This window comes from Tachysurus fulvidraco, chromosome 12 (assembly GCF_022655615.1).
Source record: "Tachysurus fulvidraco isolate hzauxx_2018 chromosome 12, HZAU_PFXX_2.0, whole genome shotgun sequence".
Classification (NCBI taxonomy): Eukaryota; Metazoa; Chordata; class Actinopteri; order Siluriformes; family Bagridae; genus Tachysurus; species Tachysurus fulvidraco.
Genome location: NC_062529.1, coordinates 2,949,972 through 2,973,071, shown reverse-complemented (window position 1 = coordinate 2,973,071; position 23,100 = coordinate 2,949,972). Strand labels below are relative to the sequence as shown.

Sequence of the window (23,100 nt, the reverse complement as noted above, 5' to 3'; positions counted from 1 at the left end):
ATTTTTATATTTGTGTGCTTTCTTTTTTTTCTATCTATCTTCACTTACTTATGATGGCTTTGAGGAAAAATTAGGAGTCATAGCTAAACTTTTTTAGTCATGAGTGAACATTATGGGAATTATTATTATTTTAAAATCTTTTTTTTGAGAGAAGAATCTAGATTTTTTTAAACAAAGAAAAATCACACTAGGACGTAGAGAAATGGTGTACAAGATAGACTGCAGCGCCATCTTGTGGTCATCCGTCATAACACAACAAAAATGCCATTGTACTTTACATACTGTGTAAATAGACATTGTTAGAAACAATAGCAAGGCATTATTAGTAAATATTGTATATCGTGCAGCCTATTAATAATTAATTTTTGTATTTCTGTATATTTTAAGAGCACTTAAACATTTCTGTTATTGCAACTAAACCTTCTAATATTTTAATAAATATATCTAAATTGTTTTATATGTTTTAATAAAAAAAAAAAACTTATAATAAGCCTATACCTGATAAAAGTTGGTAAAGGAACACTTAAATAAATTAAAAAAAAATAAAAACTAGAATGAGGGCATTGAGCAAATCTGTCAGTCGTCTTACAGCTGTACTGCTGTCAGAGCTGTTCATCAACACCACGGTAAAATTAGCCTGCAATCCTGTGATTGGTCTTTTTTTAGTTGCTCAGCTTAGACGTTTCCTGGTGTACACCATACCAAACCGCTTAGAGGACAATATTCTAACTTTTTACACTCAAAAAAAAAAACATCCTTTAATTCACAAGACACACATACTTGGGTTTAAATAATGAATATATTTCTGTTAAGTTTTCGCTTTCTGATATTTCTCGGAAATGGTGCGGTTGTTGTGAGTGAATTATACATTCATGACAAAAAATTATTACATATCTACACAATTTTTGTGAGCCGTTCACAGTGCACAGCATCATGGAGACGTTTCTGACGTTCGTGACTTTCTTCCATCTTTCAGCCAGAGACGATGGTTCGAGCTGTTTGTTTTGCATTAATCGGTATTTTAAAGACTGCTTAGAAATGAATATAATGTATTGTATTTCAGCACATCGCTTCAAGACTTGTTGGAATCAGTTCCTTCTTATCAGAAAAGGGAATAGTTGTATTACACGTGGTTGGTACCCCAGCGGCCTTCTTCGAGTCCTCTGGTTTAATGTCATCCTTATCATTTTTTCATGATGGAAGAGATATCCAAGAATACACTCTGAAAGACAAAAGGTAGTGCACAGAACAAGGGAAATGGTGTTTTATATTAGTCAAACCAGCCTTTAACTACCACATATTATAGACATCATTATATATTACTAATCTGCTTAGAGCTGCAGATTTTTATCAGCACATTTTTGGCTGCTTCAATGTAAATGGCTCATAACTGGCTCAGATACTGGTGGGTTTAGCTTACGGTAGCTACTGGATCAATTAGATTTCACCTGGATCTAGGATTTGTATAAACTCTAGAATTAAGGTTTGTTCTGTAAAATAAATACTCCAAACCATTCATTTTCTACTTATCTGAACTTCCCGGGTCACGGGGAGCTTGTGCCTCAAGCACAATCTCAGGCATCATCGGGCATCAAGACAGGATACACCCTGGATGGAGTGCCAACCCATCGCAGGGCACACACACACTCTCATTCACTCACGCAATCACACACTATGGACAATTTTCCAGAGATGCCAATCAACCCACCATGCATGTCTTTGGACCGGGGGAGGAAACCGGAGTTCCCAGAGGAAACCCCCGAGGCACGGGGAGAACATGCAAACTCCACACACACAAGGAGGCGGGAATCGAACCCCCAACCCTGGAGGTGTGAGGCGAACGTGCTAACCACTAAGCCACCGTGCCCACCACATTAGTAATTAGTTAATTAATAATGTTTTCCCTTAAAAATACCTACAATTTCATGGCCTCGATTTAATCTCTTAGCTCTTATCTACGTTATGTTTTGTGCACAAATAACTGTCATTTAAAATAATAAAAAAGATCAAATGTCATTTTATGAGTTAAGAAACAGAATGGATGCCATGTTGTGAAATTAAACTATAATGATTTACACACTGATCGATATCTCACTCATCTCTCATCATGGGTACAATTAAGACGATACACACATGCGGGAAATTAGAGGCAATGTATGAGACTCCTACTGGTTGTTTAGCTCATCCTTTCACTCTCTCACTCTCACTCATTTACTACCGCTTATCCGAACTACTCAGGTCACGGGGAGCCTGTGCCTATCTCAGGCGTCATCGGGCATCGAGGCAGGATACACCCTGGACGGAGTGCCAACCCATCACAGGGCACACACACACTCTCATTTACTCACACACTCACACACTACAGACAATTTTCCATAGATGCCAATCAACCTACCATGCATGTCTTTGGACCAGGGGAGGAAACCGGAGTACCCGGAGGAAACCCCCGAGGCACGGGGAGAACATGCAAACTCCACACACACAAGGCGGAGGCAGGAATTGAACCCCCAACCAATTTTGATATTGAGTCAAATGACAATCTCTCTCTCTGCATGGCCCACTTTAGCTAAAGCTTTGGCCCGAGCAATGAGGTACCCTTGCCATAATACTCACTGCCAGGAAAGTTTTCTAACTAACCATTTCAAAAGAAACCCTAAGAAAATTATCTGCCTTGAAAAATATCTGAGGAACAAATGGATTGTTAAATTATATTGTGAAACTCTTCTGTCTAACAGTGTTTACAAGCTACTCACAGCAGACTGAATTACAAGAGCCGAGCCTCTAAACCAGCAGGTCAGTTGCCGTGTGTCTTTTGGCTCTACTTGCCATTGACATCCTCCGTCCTCCTGGCGGTGGGTTCATGGGTAGGTCATTAAGTGAGCCCAGCTCTGACTCTGAGCTCCTGGTGCTGAGGCAGGATGGGCTGTCTGAGGCGCTGTCTGAAGGCATCCGTGCCATGAAGCTGGTCTTCCTGGGGTGAGGGTAGAAGTCACTGTCTGTTGAGTCTGTGCCATCCTCGTTTGGCTCAGGGACTTGGCTCGTTCGGTGCATGGTGCTAAGGATGCAGCTTGGTATCTCACTATGGCTTGGCCGTTGAGCGAGCTGACCCTCATGACTTTGCTGGGCCGAGGTTGAAAGTCTGCACTGTAAAAGGCTGTCTCTATATGAACCGGTGCTGCTTTCGGGAGGCAGGTCATCGTTTTGATCATCCTCAGCATTGTATTGCTCTGTAAGACTTTGAAGGCGTCCATTGTGGATAAGTCCTTGGATGTCCTGACGTGTCTGGATCATACAAGACACTGGAATGGTCGTACCTGAAAAGATACTATGTCTCTGCTCAGCTAACATGGTATTTGGACCCATATTGTGTAAATACAGATGGTCCATTGGGCCAGACTGAATGCTAATTTTTGCCGTTTTCCTCAGTGATAAATTTTCCATCGCTGCTTGCTTTGCTCTGCAAAGACTGTCATCCTCTGTGAATTGCAAGCCAGATAAAGCATCTTTGATTTTCTTTGACCCCAAATGAGATATCTCCAGAAGGTTCAGGAGCAGAGAAACCCCAGCAATAACTATCATAAAGACCATGAAGATGGTCTTCTCTGTTGGTCTGGACACATAACAATCTACAGTGTTGGGGCAAGGAACCCTGTCACACTTGAACAACGGATTCAGCCCTATTCCGTACAAGATATACTGGCCCACAATGAAGCCCACCTCCAGCACAGATCTGGTAAGGATATGGATGATGTATGTGCGTAGTAAAGATCCTCTCAGAGGAGCCTTTTTGATTTTTTTGTGCTCCTCTAGCTTGCGAAGTTCTCGCTCCAGACGCTTGTGCTCCTCCAGCAAGAACTCGGTCTCTTCCAGCTCAGCTCGAAGTTGAGCTTTCTTCTTGTGCCTCTCCTTATCCAAAGCTCTGAGACGGTACAAAGCATGACCCATGTACACCAGGGAAGGAGATGAGACAAAGATGATCTGCAGTACCCAGAAGCGGATAAGTGAGATTGGGAATGCCTGGTCATAGCAGACGTTCTTGCAGCCTGGTTGCTCCGTGTTGCAAATAAACTCGCTTTGCTCGTCCACCCAAACGTCCTCTGCCGCCACACCGAGTACGAGCATCCGGAAGATGAACAGGATGGTGAGCCAGATTTTGCCCACAATGGTAGAGTGAATGTGCACCTCCTCCAAGATGCTTCCCAACAAGTTCCAGTCTCCCATTATTTATTTATTTTTTTTACAGCCACATGACTTATATTCAAATAAATTCTGCTATAAATAAAACTCGATATAGCTTAATATACATTCTGCAATGTCTTGTATATTCATCCTAAAAAAAAACAAAACTGGATTTTGTTGTAATCTTTAACGGATAATAACGACATCTGCAAATCCAATCGGTATCTGATTCGCAATCAACATTTGCAATGTAATTCCATCACTTTTCAAATTATTTTAAGGTCTTCTTTTCGAAACAGAACGGAAGATCTTCAGGGCGAAATTAGGTTTCAGAAACGTCAAACAAAATATAGAATCCATTTTTAGACCAAAATAAGCAACTTACATGACGACAAAGAGCGTCCAATATGTTGAAAGATCACGGTAGAATGATGCTCATGTTCTCTGCAAAAAAAATAAAAAAAGTCACATTTTTTCCTATTTTCCAAACTATGGATTGATAGTACGGATAAAGCTTCTTTCTGTGCATAACGTTGGCTGCAGTGAACTCTCTACACACTTGCTGGATGCAGAGTTTACAGCATGAAGTAATTGATCTGAAAGGATTCGGACAATGCCCAATGGCAGATGGCGACAAACCAAGTACTTCTTACACTATAGTGTTACCACCCACAAAACAATTTGTAATTGTCCCTTCGTTGTAGTCCGTATTAGTATAGTGGCTTAAATATAACAAAAAAAAAAAAACGTCAAAGAGAAGTATATATATATATATATACTGTACATATTTCTCAATTATATTTAATAAATCTAATAAATAACCTATAAAACAAGCCAAACAAGTCAATATTTCATGTTCAGCTTGATAGTTAATTGAATCATCCATCTTGGTGTTTAGCTGCCAAATCTATGACCTTTCAATGCAGTCGTCTGAGTCACAGAAATAAGACAAGACTCGATTGATGACTTGATCAGTTTTGGATGAACACATTGGACCAGACTGAATCGAATCAGGCAACATTTAATTCCACAATGATGTAAACCAGGCATAATGTATAGAGTATAGTGCCACTATTCAGAGATGCTGAACTGTAGATTTGTAGAATATAAAGTAGAAAAATTCGAATCGAATTGCAGTCATTTCTTTATTTCAGGATTGCTTTGTTGTGTTGTGCTAAAAAAGCAACAAAAAAGTGAAAAACCTCCATCGAATCAATGTGTGCAAGTGAGTCTTTTATCCTGATGTGCCCTCCGTTGGATACACACTCATAAAACGACCAGCCGTGCCCCAGGCATTTAATTAGCTTTCCATTACACTCTGACAGAGTCAATGAAGGATTGATTTGATTTTCCCTCACGAGTACCAGAGGTCATAGTGGGTGACCTCTTACACAACAGCTTCATAGAGATTTGTAGAAAACTATCAGTTTATCTGTGCTGTGTGGATGCCCATCAGATCAAATGGTCCTGGCTGAAAGACAGACCAGCTAGGATGGGGTTGAGGGTGTGAGGGTATTTGTTATCTATAGAATAGCACTGTAAGCTTTTAAACGGACTCTACGCTTCATGTTCATGCAATTAATAAAGCTTTTTGATCGCATGTCAAGACCGAATGGAACATGGTGGGCTCATCACATGCAAGATGAAGGGTGTAGGTTAAGTACAATGCCAGTTAGGTGGCAAGAACTTGATAGACAGTCTTAACTAGACTAGACCTTTTTGTGGAAATTTTGTAGAATGGAAAAAAAAAGCTAAATTAATTTGCTAATGGTATTCTGGAATGGTATGGGGGCTAGATATAGTCAGACTCACGTATATCCACCTTAACAATAACGTTTCTGGTACAGTACCAAACCTCTTGATCAGGGGTGGTCTCATTGAGAGGGTATCTTCTTCTGCAGAAACACAATGGGCCTTTTTACACCCGGTCCCTTCATGAGTTTTCTCTGATCCGATAGCTATCTGATTTGTTAAAACTGTTCCATTTACATCAGGCCACATAAATGCGTCTCGGCGAATCGGATATCGATCTGATCTTTCTACTCCCGCCCAAAATGCTGATATATTTTACCTCATTTCCGGGGTAATTGAAATGGAACACGCTTTGGTGAGTGTGGTTGCTACAAAAAACAGCATTTTTCATTTGCTGTATTTTAAGACCCAACGAGACGCCTGGGTGAAAAATCGGAGCCAGCGCTGGTGGGAAAACATATTTGGTTTCTGGCGCGATACACGACTCGCGAGTCATTTGCGAGTGACGTACTTCCGTTTGGGAGGAGTATAGTGCTGACGTATGTGGCTTGAACAACCACATTTATTTACACCTGTCCAGTTTCATCTGAAACGCGTCCCAGACCTCCTCCTGAAGGGGTTTGAAACATCAGATTTATATCTGTCTCGAAACCGTTTTGGAGGGCATTTAGACCTGGTCTTTTTACCATCGGGTAGCTATCGGATCACAGAAAACGCATGAAGTGACCAGGTGTAAAAAGCCCCAATGTTGCTCTTAAGTTTACTTGGTACAAAAGGACATGGGCCAAAGGGAAATGACTTTGATATTGAATTATAAGATCGAATTTAAGACCATAAGCTTAGGACTTCAGGGGAAAGTGAGAGTCAGAGCTGTCAACTGATCAAAAATTGGTGATGAGTTGTAACTGTTGAATTGTTGCACACTGTGCCAGCATCATTTCCCTGATCAACCCAAGAGAGATTGCTAAAACAGTGACTGATCAGATGGTCAGTTGGGGTTACTGGGATACTGATTAGTTGGTCAGGTTCACAGGAGACTCCCATGATGAAGCATTGTCGGTTGGTTCAAGCTCCAGCATCCAAGTTGCAAATGTTGTGCCCTTGAGCAAGTCTGCTCCAGGGGCACTTTATTATAGCTGAGATATGTGAAGAAAATTATTTCACTGTGCTGTAATGTCAGACAAATAAAAACTTCTTAGTGTAGGTCATCGTGCCATGGCTGGAGGAGAGAAAGGCACTAAACTAGGTCGGGTGCTGTGTGGTTAACATGCGTCTTCTGTGTTCCACTGAGAAATGACACCGGACCTTTGGGATTGTGTTCCATATTTTTAAAAACAGCCACCAGACAATGTTCCATTGAAAAGGCATAACAATCCTCAACCTCCTGGGAAATATTCTGTACCAGGAACAATGCAGGCCACTCCACCCAGGCCATGGAACAGTGGACCAGCCCTTGTTACACATAACTTTGGACATATGTTTTGGACACTTGGCTAAAGGACAAGCCAGGGCTGATAACTGCTTAGTGGGAAGTCGGATTTGTAACACAAAATGCTGACCAGATTTGCCTGGTAAACTCAGGAGAGTCTTCTTGGTTGTTTAAAAGCGTCACACAGAAACCTCGGTGAGAGACGGATTTAACTCCCTCCTCTTTCCCTAATGTATTGAGCGAGGGCAGGGGTATTTAGTTTGAACAAACACATTTAAATTTCTCAAATGTAGAGAAAGCTGTAAGAATTTCTGTTCTAAAACAACATTTGGTGCAATTGATTGATGCTGACTGAGAATGTTGACCCGAGCTTTGTGACATTAAGGCTGAAGCCCATGCTGTTCTGCAAATACCTAACTTAAATGCACCAAAGTTAAAGCCATGAAAGTGGATGTTGTGGAAAAAGGTAAAGATTGAGGCTGAGAAGAATCATTTCCCATGATCAGTGGTTAAGGGGTTGGACTACTGAACGGAAGGTCGTGAGTTCAAATCCCAGAGATGCCAAGCTGCCACTCATGGGCCCCTGAGCAAGGCCCTTAATCCTCAATTGCTCAGCTGTATAAATGAAATAAATGTTAGTCGCTTTGGATGAAAGTGTTTACTGAAGATCTGGGGGAAAAGAAAATTGTTTTGCTTCTTAAATTATTTTAGTATTTTTTTTCTTGTGCTGCCTCTTTAAATCTTTAGTTGTTCAGTTCAGTTCAGTTCAGTTCAACTTTATTTCATTTCCCGAAGGCAATTTTGTTGCAGCATACAGGCATATCACAAAAACAAAAAACAAACAGAACATAAAGAAGCAACACATTCACACAATTGTTCCTTTGTGCAGACAAATGACTGGTTGTTACATTTAATTTAAGAATTTAATAGCCAATCATTTTCCCATGAAGTTAATGGACAAAAAATACGATACCAGAAATAATGTAAGAAACGGAAGTAAAACTACAACTACATTTCCCATGATCCCCTGCACACGCGCCCGAGATAAACAACTACATTTCCCATGATCCCCTGCACACACACCTGAGATAAACAACTACATTTCCAATGATCCTCTGCACACGCACCCGAGATAAACAACTACATTTCACATGATCCCCTGCACACGCACCCGAGATAAACGACTACATTTCCAATGATCCCCTGCGCACACACACACACACACACACACAAACACACTCGAGATAACTACATGTCCCATGATCCCCTGCACACACACACCCGAGATAACTACATTTCCTATGATCCCCTGCACACACCCGAGTTAAACAACTACATTTCCCATGATCCCCTGCACACGTGCCCGAGATAAACAACTACATTTCCCATGATCCCCTGCACACGTACCCGAGATAAACAACTACATTTCCCATGATCCCCTGCACACGTACCCGAGATAAACAACTACATTTCCCATGATCCCCTGCACTCACACACCAGAGATAACTACATTTCCCATGATCCCCTGCACACGCGCCCGAGATAAACAACTACATTTCCCATGATCCCCTGCACATGCGCCCGAGATAAACAACTACATTTCCCATGATCCCCTGCACACGCACCCAAGAGCCGATAGTTTTCCGCACTAGCAGTTTGTTTACAGTGAAAACAGTGTTCTTGGTGTGGGAGTGTTCCGTGTCAGTGCAGAGCTGGTTTTTATTAGCGGGTTCTTGTGTCAAACGGATCCTTTAGAAAAGAAAAAAGGCACGAGAATGGTGATGTAGGTAAAAGGTCACCATGGCTCGCGCTGATCAGGTGACACGTGTGGCGATGTCGTGCTGCGTCCGGACCTTTAACACGAAATTGCACTAAACTTTGTATTTAAAACACAAACATGACAAACCAGGGGAAGCAGTACAGCACAGGAGACTCCCATGATGAAGCATTGTCGTTTGGTTATTATGATGATGATGATGATGAAGATGATGATGATTTGGATACGTTTACAGACGATGGAGTGTGCGGCTGTGATGATGGGGGTCAGTTCCACTTTTACACTGACCATTGATCTGTTTAAGGGTTTGGTTTATAAGGTCACCAGGTTTAATCAAGGGCACTTTGATGCATGTAAATAATCTTCATGTTCTGCAGGTTAAAGCCTTAAACCGATTTACTCATGAACTTGAACCTCTGTGACACTGAGTACCTTTTAACTTTAATTTTAGTTTCAACTTTCTTTTAACACCGATATCTTGTTTTAGAAAAGGGGTGAAGGTGAAGAATAATGGGTGACATTCGATATAAGACAGCATTGCACTTGCTTATTGTATTTAAATGGTGTTTATGGGCGAAAGAAGGAATTTATCTTGGGAGTTCTTGTGTGTAGATGCGTAAATATAAGTAAATATATATATATGCGTAAATCTATCTTTTCTTAAGTAGAAATTTCACGTATCTGTACTATTTAAATTTATGACAACTTTCACTTTTACTCCACTACATTTCCTAGATAAAGTGTATAATTTTACTCCGTTATATTTCCACTAAGCATCTTCGTAACTCGTTACTACAAAATAAAATCATAATAAATGTGTGTGACTGTAATAAGGGAGGTTTGGCGAATCACTGCTCCTAGATTACATTACGCACGTCCGCGCGCGCTACGGAGAAACACAGGTACGCGCAGCGTGCACGCGCAGTCAGAGCTGAGGCGTTTATCTATAACCAAAAGCAACCAAATGCTGTGAAATGTCACTATTCTTATTACCATAGTTGTAGCACAAACAAAATATTAATGCAATATCAATACTAAATAAAAATAACATTTATTGATTTGGCCTTTGTCTTGTGAATATTTGTTTATTAATGACGTCATTCATCGGACACACTGTTTGTAGAGAATGCACACATACATGAACTGATCTGATTCAAGACTGACATCATTACATCATGCATAAAATGTTGGTGTCCACTTTTGCCATTTAATAATACCATAACTTTTGGCTTACTATGTAGTCATATAATATATAATATAAAACTCTTCTTGTTTTAAATTCTCACTGAGGGCTAAAACCCCCTAAAGATGAAACCCTAGAACCTCCCCTGCTCTTATGCCTACAGAAAATCACTGAATTTTTACTTTTTACTTTTACTTCAAATACTTAAGTACAGTAAATATCAGATACTTTAAGACTTTTAGTTGAGTAATATTCTATAAGGTGACACTCACTTCTCAAGTATTGCTTGATAGTACTTTATACAACACCGAACCTGGTGCAAACAGTGCAGGACAAGACAGTGCAAACGAAAAGTTACAAGACAATTAAAAAGTACAGTACAAAAAATACAATACATAAAAGACAGTAAACAGAAACAGCACCGACCGACCGGTGTATTTCTAAAATATCGCTTGTAGCAACAGTGCAGACAAAATGAAGCGATATTTGTGAGGTAGTAGATATAAAGGAAACGGTTGTAGATGTAAGACGTGATAAGCAGTGGTGAGCGGTGATTGGTTGTTGAGGAAAAACAATTAGCAGTGATTGGTTGTTAAGAACAAAGGTAAAGAATATTGCTAGAATATAGCGGCAAGTCTCGTGTTGCTCTTTTTTAATTATTATTATTAAAACAAGTTTAAGATGAACTTGATTGGCAGGGATTCACGATATAGCTCCATAGTGCTACATGCTAGACCGTTTTTAGATGCAGCAGCTTCTTGTGCAGTATTTTTACTGCTTTTCCCAGAAGTGTTCCACTGACAAACATGCCATGAATTGCGAGGGCTGTATTTTGGGCCTGGAGGTTTCTGTGAAGCCGCTCTACATTCCTCAGAGTGTTGTTGCGAGAGCTGTTCGAAATCCCAAACCTTGCATTAGCATGTGATCAGGAGGGAGTGTTTGTGCTTGCTTGTGCAGGACATTTTGAACACAGCATTGCTTGAGGAACATTTAAAAAAGAATGCTTTATATTAGGATTACTACGCGATCGTACGGTAGAGGGTGTCTGTGTTTGTCTCAGTGTCCTTCAGAACAACCTCTGTCCATGTTTCATATAAATAACTCAAGGATTTTCTTTGTTCCAGTCACTTTTTTATTTAGTTCAGGGTTAGGAGTCTTTTTCTAGGCTTTCTGTAACTCTGTCAGTCCTACATTGTGGACAGAACCACAATCAGTCACCCACCATCAACCAAAAACACTGTTTTTTTGTGTGTACGTATATGTTTTTAGTGCTGGGCTTCCAAGATCCGTTCTGCAGTGAGGTGAAGCCTCGAATCCTGCTGATGGGTTTACGCCGCAGCGGCAAGTCTTCCATCCAGAAAGTGGTCTTCCATAAGATGTCCCCTAACGAGACCCTGTTCCTGGAGAGCACTAATAAGATCTGCCGAGAGGACGTGTCCAACAGCTCGTTCGTCAGCTTCCAGATCTGGGATTTTCCTGGACAGATCGATTTCTTCGACCCGACCTTTGACTACGAGATGATCTTCCGCGGCACAGGAGCGCTCATTTTCGTTATCGACTCGCAGGTGTTTTTCGCCAAATAATGAACATTTCTCAATCGATGAATGTAAATGGTGGGAAAGATAATGTTGGAAAGAACTATTATTTACAAACGTATTGAACGACACAAAAGGGGGTTTTCCACACATGAAATAGTTCCCTGGATGATTGTAAACCTTGGGTAAAGGGAATCTTTGTTGAACGTTTCAAACTGCCCATACTTTACCTGGGATTATTACTTAATTCTAGCTCTTCATTTCACACTGTAGTTTCCCAAACCCTGGCTGAAACGACTTGATTTGTGACATAAATACAGCACAAATTTCTCACCAGTAAGAGACTACACTGCCGCGTATATCCTACTTGGCTGTTAAAGGCAGGGTCTCCGATTTTTGATAAATGCTTCAGAAAACTGAGTCTGGCCGAATACTAAACAAAAATCAAAACAAACCTGTAGCCAATGAGCAGAAAGGGTCGTGTCTTGTCAATATGCGGCGGAGAGAGTGTTCAGTTCGCATGTGTGACATTAGCAGAAAGCGGGTTTAACATTGACATGGAGGATAAAAACAAAGAAAAAAAGAGAAGAAAGGCTTACGATAAGGACAAGAAGTAGGACGTGTTAATATAGGATCAGCTTTCCAGCGCTGGAGAGAACTGAAAGACCAGGAAGTTGGCCACATATTCACAGGTTGGAGTTTCCCGAGTCAATAACTCCTGAGCTAAACGCTGTTACTACACAAATAACACCTCTTTTCTATCGTAGTAATGTAGAGAGGCAGCTACAACCGCGTTTTGTGTAGTAACAGCGTTTAGCTCAGGAGTTATTGACTCGGGGAAACTCCGACCTGTGAATATGTGGCCGACTTTACTTAAGACGCCGAGGCGCTTTTTTCCTTCTCGATAGGTGAGTAACGTTGGTTTTGCTTTGTTACACAGAACTAATATATGCCTTTGTCCTTTACATGATTATGCTTGTGTCATTTTTGCTTGTTTTTTTATCTACAATTGTATTGTTCTTCTCTTCAGCTATGATAAAGACACATTTCTTTCCATTAGTTGCCTGAGTTACGTATGTATGTGTGGGCGGAGCTATCGATACAGGGGTGGGACCCATTTGGGTTAGGGGCGTGTTTGTTTGGTGATTTCAAATGTCAACATTGGCTTTCAAAAATCGGAGACCCTGCCTTTAAGTTACAAAGCACTGAAACTGGAGACTCCTTCTATAACTTTTACTTAAACATTTTATCACAGGAATCTTCACCATAACTAGTTTTTAAATCCATGTATATTTACGTGTACGTTTTACATTTACGGCATTTGGCAGACCCTCGTGCAGAAAGTCTCAAGAACAAGTTGGCTTGTTTTTAAACACTAACTTCAGTACTTCAGAAAGAGGTTGAACTTTAGACGTTTGAAGACAGACAGCTGTTCTAGGGGATGTTTATCCCACAGGCTAGGTGCCAGAACAGAGAACAACGTACCCTAATAACTTGTACCTCTGAGAGATGGTGGCATCAACAGACAGACGTGTTGTAGAACGAGTTTGTCATCACGCTTGTTTGATTCTCGCTAACGTCTTCTGCTGGGTTCCTTTATGTTTAGGATGACTACGTGGAAGCACTGAGCAGACTCCACCTCACGGTGACCCGAGCCTACAAAGTAAACCCGGACATCAATTTTGAAGTGTTTATCCATAAGGTGGACGGTCTGTCCGACGATCACAAGATCGAGAAACAACGAGATATACACAAACGCGCCAACGACGACCTGGCAGACGCCGGCTTAGAGAGGATACATTTAAGGTTGGTTTAAAAACTCGCTTGTGTGTGTGTGTGTGTGTGTTTGTGTGTGTGTGTGTGTGTGTGTGTGTGTGCATAATGCATATCGAAATAATAGTATAATCATTCCCAATTCTGATTGGTCAAAATGTGTTGATTCGTTTTCACTAAATTGTATACATGCCTCTCCACTGAATCATAATAAATAAATAAATAAATAAATAGTGACACATAGAAGAGAGGAAATTTATGGTTTCCTTTTATTTTTTATTAATTAATTAATTAATTAGTTAATTTTTTGTGATCTTCAAGAGAAGAGAAAGAAACGGTTGGCAATGGAACGACTATTTAATTACGCTATTTTGCAGACGTATCGTGACGTTAAACGTAACTCATTCATTCGTTCATTCGTTCATTCATTTTCTACCGCTTATCCGAACTTCTCGGGTCACGGGGAGCCTGTGTCTATCTCAGGTGTCATGGGGCATCAAGGCAGGATACACCCTTGACCTAGTGCCAACCCATCACAGGGCACACACACACTCTCATTCACTCACACACTACGGACAATTTTCCAGAGATGCCAATCAACCTACCATGCATGTCTTTGGACCGGGGGAGGAAACCAGAGTACCCGGAGGAAACCCCCGAGGCACGGGGAGAACATGCAAACTCCACACACACAAGGTGGAGGCAGGAATCGAACCCCCAACCCTGGAAGTGTGAGGCGAACATGCTAACCACTAAGCCACCGTGCCCTCCCTTAAACGTAGCTATAAACAGATAAAATAAGAAGCGGTGCGAATTGCTGCGCTATAAAAAGAATATTCTGGTGAAGTATTTATAAGATGGATAGCTTTATCTTCTTCACCGATGACAGACGGGGATTAAAGTAAGGAAATTGTAGGGTTGTGATGTGTGTTTGTTCTTTTATTTAATGTAAACCGATAAACAATATCGTATTGAGAACATATCAGTCTACATATGGTCGTAATCCATTTAAACCAAGCCGTACTTACGTAAGCAGTATTAAAATATTTGTATAATCTCAAATTTTTTTTTTTTTACCTCCATGTATTTCCGGCCAATTTTCCTCCAATCCCTCTTTCCCCTGATGTATTAACTGAAGTAATTTCATGCATGTCTCTGCATAAGAGATAAATATCACTCTTTCCTGTGGAGTCGCTAATAAACTTAGTCATTTCCTAATTGGAAATGAGAATGATTTGGCAGGATCTTTACAGGAATACCTTCTGTTCGTTCGCTCTGGTTTCAGCTTCTACCTGACGAGCATCTACGATCACTCCATCTTCGAGGCATTCAGTAAAGTGGTGCAGAAGCTCATTCCACAGCTTCCGACTCTGGAGAACCTACTCAACATTTTTATATCCGTGAGTAAGAAAACACACAACCTCATTATTTTACCTGAAAAAAAACATCTAATATTTAATTTTTAAAAAACAAAAAAAAAAACAATGTTGTATACATGCCAGCTGATGGCAGCAGAAAGTCAGCGATCGAGTGTTTTTAAGGGGAGAAAAATAATGATAATAAATATTTTTTAGATAACACATTTATTCCTTCGGTTTTGGTCATAATTTACAATGTTTTGCTAAGAATATCTGCTGATCATTGATAAAAAAAAATTAAATTTAAATCGTGGATATTGTGGAATTTTTCAATATTTTTTTTTTTAAATAATTACAAATAAATTGTTAAATTATTTACATTTTCTTTTTTTTTCATTTTTTAGTGTTAATTATTTTTTTCTTCTTTTTTCTTTTTTTTTTTTTTGGTAAAAGAAAAATTACATATTGTTGGAATTTTGGAATGAAACACTGAACAAACACCATGAACAGGCTGCTGTGTGATGTTAAATAACATCACATGATGCAATCCTACAGATATGTTGAGTTTCAGCCAAAAGAACGACGCTTAAGCATTATTTATGAGCGTTGTGTTTAAATCGATCTGTTTTGGCTCTTTACAGAACTCGAGAGCCTGTTAGAGATCCTGTTGTTGATTATTATGAATGTAAATGGTGATATCGGCAGCCTACCTGAAAAATACGCATTCACACACATCCTTAATTCTTGGAGTTTCCTAAGATTTACAGATGACAGATGGCGACGTTTGAGATAAACACGAGACTCGCACACAGATTGTACACATATGGTTGGCTCGACATACATGGCACCGACTAAATGGCACCGTGTAGTCAGACTCCAGGCAGAAAGCAAAGCCAAGCTGGAAATGGGAAAGCCACCAGATAAGCATAAGGACTGACTTTTTCGAGAGAGGACCTTTTACTGAACCACCCCAGCAACAAGGAAAAGTACTTTTCAGAGACTCAGTGCTCCAGAATGCTGAACGTATGGTATATTATATAACGCATATAACGAAACTGACTGGTTGTGTATCAGTCACTGATGGGACTCAATCAAAGTCCATCCATCCATTCATCTTCTACCGCTTACCCGGGGCCGGGTCGTGGGGGCAGCAGTCTAAGCAGGGACGCCCAGACTTCCCTCTCCCCAGACACTTCCTCCAGGTCTTCCGGGGGAATACCTAGGTGTTCCCAGGCCAGCCGAGAGACATAGTCCCTCTAGCATGTCCTAGGTCTTTCCCGGGCCTCCTCCCGGTTGGACATGTCCGGAACACCTCCCCAGGGAGGCGTCCGGGAGGTATCCGGAACAGATGCCCGAGCCACCTCAGCTGACTCCTCTCAATGTGGACGAGCATCGGCTCTGAGCATCTGAGCTCCTCCCGAGTGACAGAGCTCCTCACCCTATCAATCAAAGTCAATCATCTTTATTAATATAGATTATTTGGCTAAAGTTTAGCAACACCCGGCCATCTGCACTTTGGAGATTCCCATTCCAAAAACCATACAGATCCCCTCCAATCTTTTGGGAAAGCTTTCCACTAGCTTTTGTAACGTGCCTGTGAGGGTTTGTGTTCATTATTAAAAGGCTGTGCTGATGTGTGAGAAGCCACGTGTGACTTGCCTTGAGCTTCAGTTCATCTTGACTTGTTCAGTGGGTTGTAGGTTAGGGCTTTCTGAAGGCCACGGGTGTTCTCGTGCACCAATCTTGGAAAACATTGTGCCCCTTTTCCACCGAGGCAGTTTGAGTGCTGGATCGGAGCCTAATATAGAACCAGTTCTTTCTTTTTCGACAGCCGAAGCACCGTCTCTGAACCAGGAAAAGTGGTTCTTAAGTAGCACCAAAACGTTGCTGGTCTAGACTTAAAAACCGCTTGCGTCAGGGGCTGTGGGCGGAGCTACTGTTATTTGTTAATGTACGCATTTGTTAATGTACTGCACCTTAAATATACTAATGTTTAATACACTTTTACTTTACCGCGATATGATCAATTATCAGCACACATGATAGTAGGTAGCTACATGCTAAGGTTAATTTTTTTCTGTGTTAATGATAAAATAACGTTATTTACTTTCTCAATTGCCACCTCCGTTTATACAGATTACATGGAGCTGCACGTACACGTTGGATTCGCCGCATTTGGATGCCGATGTAGGTTCTCAAAGCCATGAGCATTAACGGTAAAGCGACATCCGCCATTGTTGTGTTTGTCTTTGCCGCTGCTGCGCTAACGTTGCTGTGTAACATGACACGTATACAGTGACGTCAGACTCGGCTCTGTGATGCTCTCTAACCGATGGAAAGGCAAACCGGTTCTTAGAAGGTTTGCCGGTAGAGCCAACTTTGAACCAGCACTAGCGCTAGCTCTGAACCAGCACCCGGTTGTTTTTGGTGGAAAAGGGGCACATGTGTTTATGGTGCTTGTTTAGCACTTATAATCCTAACCCTAACCCCGGGTGGTATTATAATGGTAAATAAGAGATCACCACTAGCTTTCAAACAACACCATCCCCACACCTTTGTGATATACAGCGATCTAGAAAGAACCAGGCGTTTTAGCCAACTTTGGAGCTCTGTCTGTACTGTACTAAAGCACTATTCCAGTTTACCTCTATCATGTTAGTCACTGAGGGGCATCGTGGCTCGGGGGTTTCCTCCGGGTACTCCGGTTTCCTCCCGCGGTCCGAAAACATTCATGGTAGGTTGATTGGCATCTCTGGAAAATTGTCCGTAGTGTGTGACTGTGTGAGTGTGTGTGTGTGTGTGTGCCCTACGATGGGTTGGCACTCCGTCCAGGGTGTATCCTGCCTTGATGCCCGATGACGCCTGAGATGGGCACAGGCTCCCCATGACCCGAGACGTTCGGATAAAGCGGTAGAAAATGAATAAATGAATGTTAGTCACTTTTAAAAGAATTATTTATTTATTTATTTATTTACTTGCTAATAGTGCACTCGCTAGCAGAAACATATTAAGGAAGCAGTTTGTTCCTTGTTCGCTCCCGTTGCAGAATTCAGGGATCGAAAAAGCGTTTCTGTTCGACGTGGTCAGTAAGATCTACATTGCCACAGACAGCAGTCCGGTGGACATGCAGACGTACGAGCTGTGCTGCGACATGATTGACGTCGTCATCGATATCTCCTGCATCTATGGGTGAGTGGGGGTTGCTGTGCGAACCGTTTCAAGTCATTTTGATCACAGTCAGAGGTACTTGTACCCGTCAGGGATTTAACTACAGTAGATGAATCTGTTCTGGTGTCGAATTTGCAAGTACATGACATGCAGATTCACATTAGTCTTGAGGGCATGGAAAAATAACAATGTTATTTTATCTTGTAATATTGGGAGGCTTTTTTTATGCACCGACACTTACAGTACTTGTACCGCAGTGCTCTTGAATTCTAAAATCTGATCAATCGGCACAAACAGTAACTAAAAACGGATAACGTTTGTTAAATTTATCATGGCATCGTAGCTCTGAAACAGCGCTGGTTAAAATGGTAAATGACCTACAACTGACTTCTGATCTCCTTCCTTGTCTTGCTTGACTTTGAGGCTTTTTACACCTGGTCACTTCATGAGTTTTCTGTGATCCGATGGTAAAAAGACCAGGTCTAAATGCCCTCCGAAACGTTTTCGGTGGTCTGGGACGCATTTCAGATGAAACTGGACAGGTGTAAATGAACGTGGTTGTTTAAGCCACATACGTCAGCGCTATACTCCTCCCAAACGGAAGTACAGTACGCCACTCGCAGGTGATCTTTCACCCAGGTGTCTCATTGGGGCTTAAAACGCACTGCTGCCGCCAGCGAAAATGCAGCAAACAGTAAATGCTGTTTTTTGTAGCATAACCGTCGTAAGCAGTTTTCCCGTCTTCTTTTTGATCGCGTTCTGAAAAGCGCATACAGCAAAGCGTGGTCCATTTCAATTACCCTGGAAATGAGGTAAAATATATTAGTATTTTGGGCGGGAGTAGAAAGATCGGATCGATATCCGATTCGCAGAGACGCATTTATGTGGCCTGATGTAAATGGGACAGTTTTAACAAATCAGATAGCTATCGAATCAGAGACAACACATGAAGTGACCAGGTGTAAATATTGATGTTCCTGATGGCGTTAAGGGAAAAGGCCCTCTGCTGACTCGGGTCTTACCGGATATGTCTGTACATGTAAAGGTAACTTCTCTATACATACTAAGGTAAAGTTTGGCGTAAGGTTTTTATATGTCCACCACATATCGGGATCAAGCGGATAAGGCTCTGGGCTGTTGGTCCGAGGATCAGCGTTCATGCCCCAGCACTGCCAAGCTGCCACTGTTGGGCCCTTGAGCAAGGCCCTTAACCCTCTCTGTTCCAGTAGTGCTGTATTGTGGCTGACCTTGCTCCCTGACCCCAGCCTCCAAAGTTGGGATATGCGAAAGAAAAAAATGTTGGCAAAATATTGTCATTTTTATATGCTGCTTCCGTGTACAATAATTTGCAAACATGATATTCGCTTCAACAGCTTTATATTTCTGCAAAGCCAGACGAGAGACACCAGCTTAATAAAGTTGAGGAACGTGTCAATGACATTAGAGACACGACAGGTAAATTAAAAATTGGAATCGGTTAGCAAATTAATGTGATGTGTATAGGAACAAATCACTGCAGGACATGCTGTTATTAGGAAGTAAATCAATTAGGGGTGGTCGTAGTTCTATCTATTAAACATGGGATATAAATGATTGTTATAACAGACCGACTGTGGGCTAATGTGGAAGGATTTCACGTATGCACATTTGGAAACGTGGGAATACAAATACACATGGTAATAAAGTCTTACTGTCGAAACGTGTGATGTTGGATTCGGGATGAATAAGTCACGCATGGCGCCGTCTTTTAAGGCACCAGCCAGGAGTCACTTGGACATTTTTTTTCCGTAAAGGTAGCTTTAAATCTCTCATTTTGTGTAGTCAATCATCCGACTACACAAAATGCATTTTTCGCCTACCAGACTATACAGTAGCATATCCCATATTTAATATCATGAAAATAAGTGATGAAACATAAGGCTAATCTTATTCTCCTTGGGGGGATAATGAATGTGGAAGTATATTTGGTATTCAGAGACCATTTCTCTTCTCTGGCCTCATTTCAATTTAAGCACCACTGGCAGTGTGTTTGAAGAGAAGCTGTAAACAGAAAGGGCGAAGTTAAGCACCTCGGGCACCACTGACCCTGTGCGATCTGGACGCCGATGCTCTGGAAGGTGTGGGTATTCAGGCATGACTTGGGGCATGCCAGCTGTCTGCCCACGCTGGCCCGCGGAGCAGATGAGTCTCAGCGAATGCTTAAGTGACCGGCTACGCAACAGTAGCGATGTTAAAATACGCACTATGCCTCGCTTGGTAGTACTTTATACGTGTATCAATTACAGACAGATTTTAATACAATATTCATAAAGCCGCTTAAACACCATATTCGTCTCTGTGCTAAACATCATGGAAAACATCATACGATTGCGTTTATCTGATCATAATAGCAGGATAGGTCAGACATGCTGCTATTTTCTTGTTGTTGTTGTTGTTGTTGTTTTTTTTTTTAACCGATCCGGTAAACAAGTTTAATTTTGGGATACGAGGCTTTGTACTCAGAAGTGCGGAGGTGGATTTGAGAAGATAAAAAGGACTGATATGTTCCTTCTCTATCACACCCAGGCAAGCACAGCTAATGGAAACACCCCAACCGGTGCTTGGTTCTTATCGACACGTCGATTATTTATATTTACGTTTATGTTTATGTTTCTAAGAGCCGTAGCGATTCATATCGGCGTCTAATTATTTTCCACATATTTGGCCTGATTTCCTTGGATTATAAGTATACGTATAAACCACAATAACATCTCCGGCTGATGTTTTTTTTTTCTTTTCCTCTCAGTTTAGTGTGCGTGGGATGCCTTCACGCCTTCAGCATTTCTCTTTTCTTTTCATCCTAAAAGCGCATGAATTCAAGTGTACAAAACCTTAGCTTCGCTCAGCAGCTCTGTTGTAGCTCATAAACGAGTTCGGATTTACAGACTTTTCGGAGTTTTATCTCTCGCTTTTTAACACAAGAAGATAGCAGCGTCGACTTCAAAACACCAGCTCGACACTAATGCTAGAAAATACAAGAACGCATAAATCGGAGCACTCCAGTACATCCACATTTTTGGAGGAAATGTACTAAAGTTCTAAACCTGACAAAAAAAAGCATTTTACTTGTACAATCACCATCCATTTTGTCATTGCCTTTTGAATTGATGTTGCTAAGTGACATTGTCTGTTCTTACATACGAGAAGTTTCTCCCTCCCTGCCAGTTTGAGTGAGGATGTAGCCGGTTCACCGTACGATAAAGAATCCATGGCCATCATCCACCTGAACAACACCACGGTGATGTACCTAAAAGAGGTCACCAAATTCCTGGCGCTCGTCTGTTTCCTCAGGGAAGAGAGTTTTGAGAGGAAAGGTGAGCACACAGACTCTGCTAATACTTTTACTTTTCTTAATAATAATATTAATACTATTAGTAATATCCTTACTAAATATACAACATAGCGATTTGTACACTTAACACAATCAGCTCGCGAATCAAGAATTTAGTGAATAATGAGTTTTGAAGGTCAGGAGGTGACGTGTAGGATCACCTGGAGTAAGCTGTTCTAGAAAAAGATTCAATAGAGGAAGCAGTGTTTTATTCCTCTTATACTACTGATGATAGCTTTTTTTTTTATCAGTTTAAATATACGTATATTTTGTCTAGGTTCTGTTTCTAATTCTGGTTGTTGTTTTTTTGTGTTGATTTTTGTTTTGTTTTTTTGATTTGTTGTTGTTGTTTCAAAATTTACTAATGTTTTGAAAGGAAACTTTTTTGTGTGTGTGTTTTGTTTTGTTTCATCATTTCTGTTTAACTTGTTTTATCAGTTTGTTGTTTTTTTTGTTTGTTTTTGTTGTTGCTTTTAACCTTGTTCTTATTTTGTGTGGGGATGTTTTTTTTTTAAATTATTTATTTGTTACCTTTCCTGATTTGCATTTGTCTTTTGTTTGCTGTTTTATTTTTATTCTTTTTATTACACACACACACACACACACACACACACACACACACACACACACACACACACACACAAACACACACACACACACATATATATATATATATAATTATATATTATTATAATTATATATATATATATATATATATATATATATAATTGTATCTTTTTTTCATACATACATTTACAAGTATTATCTATCTATCTATCTATCTATCTATCTATCTATCTATCTATCTATCTATCTATCTATTTATTTATTAACGCTTTTGCGTTGTTTTTTTTTTATGCCTCCAACTCAAAACTCAGATTTTGGAATTGATCCAAATACTCATCAGTGTCAAAACGAGGTCACGTCTCAAATTGTTTTTTTTCCCCTTTAATAACTTCTTCCCTGTATAAAGTATATTTTAAGGGCATCCTGTGCCCTGGGTACTCAACATGCATAATATGTACATGTATAATCAACAGTCTAATGCACTACCCTGCACTACAATGCAGGATTTTTTTATTATATGCAGGAAATATTGTTTGAATTAGTTTGGAAACTGCTGCACTGTCGATCCTGTGGGACTGAAGTTCGAGTTACAGCAACGACACCAATTTCTGCTGTGCTGTTGAATTTCAGTCCAAATGAATTTGGGCCAGACGAGGCTGAGATACTAAAACCGTGGCTCCTCTGAGACTTGAGAATAAAAGTATTATAACGCTGTTGGATTTGAGAAGTTAATGAATGCTGAAATATTCATGCATAGATTTTGGCAACACGGCAGAAGGGACGGAGAATCGTGGATGCTTCAGGGTCACGCTGATACAAGGATACAATCTGTACACTTATTTTTTAACTGAAAATAAATTCTATTAAGGTCATGACTGCGAACGGTTTTCGAGACACTTCAGTTCTTTTTGAAAAGTCTTCTTAACCGGAACTGGATTTTTGACAGCAGATATAGTGGGTGCAGATTGTTACTTTAGGTGTCATCAACTCCTTTATAATCAGCTGCTAA

The 23,100-nt window shown here is 40.7% G+C and overlaps 2 protein-coding genes across 6 annotated transcripts in view; one reads left to right on the top strand and one right to left on the bottom strand.

The window, feature by feature from the left end:
* Window positions 1-2,781: 2,781 nt before the first annotated feature.
* Window positions 2,782-4,221, bottom strand: gja10a (gap junction protein alpha 10 a). Its single transcript, XM_027159993.2, has one exon. It carries the CDS (start codon window positions 4,219-4,221, stop codon window positions 2,782-2,784), a length of 1,440 nt encoding a protein of 479 aa, XP_027015794.2.
* Window positions 4,222-8,975: 4,754 nt separating this feature from the next.
* Window positions 8,976-23,100, top strand: part of rragd (ras-related GTP binding D) — a 19,918-nt gene continuing 5,793 nt past the window's right edge. For 2 of the 5 annotated variants that reach the window (XM_047821645.1, XM_047821646.1), the window contains exons 1-7: window positions 8,976-9,402; window positions 11,590-11,885; window positions 13,462-13,661; window positions 14,914-15,028; window positions 17,123-17,173; window positions 18,033-18,175; window positions 21,341-21,507. In XM_047821645.1, coding sequence (XP_047677601.1) covers window positions 9,258-9,402; window positions 11,590-11,885; window positions 13,462-13,661; window positions 14,914-15,028; window positions 17,123-17,173; window positions 18,033-18,175; window positions 21,341-21,507 — 1,117 coding nt within the window. In that variant the 5' untranslated portion in view covers window positions 8,976-9,257. The remainder of the gene's footprint in view (window positions 9,403-11,589; window positions 11,886-13,461; window positions 13,662-14,913; window positions 15,029-17,122; window positions 17,174-18,032; window positions 18,176-21,340; window positions 21,508-23,100) is intronic. The other 3 variants (XM_047821647.1, XM_047821648.1, XM_047821649.1) reach the window with 3 other exon arrangements.

Bases quoted from the DNA above. Each gene is read 5' to 3' on its own strand.
- gja10a (XM_027159993.2), bottom strand. From the start codon at position 4,221: ATGGGAGACTGGAACTTGTTGGGAAGCATCTTGGAGGAGGTGCACATT.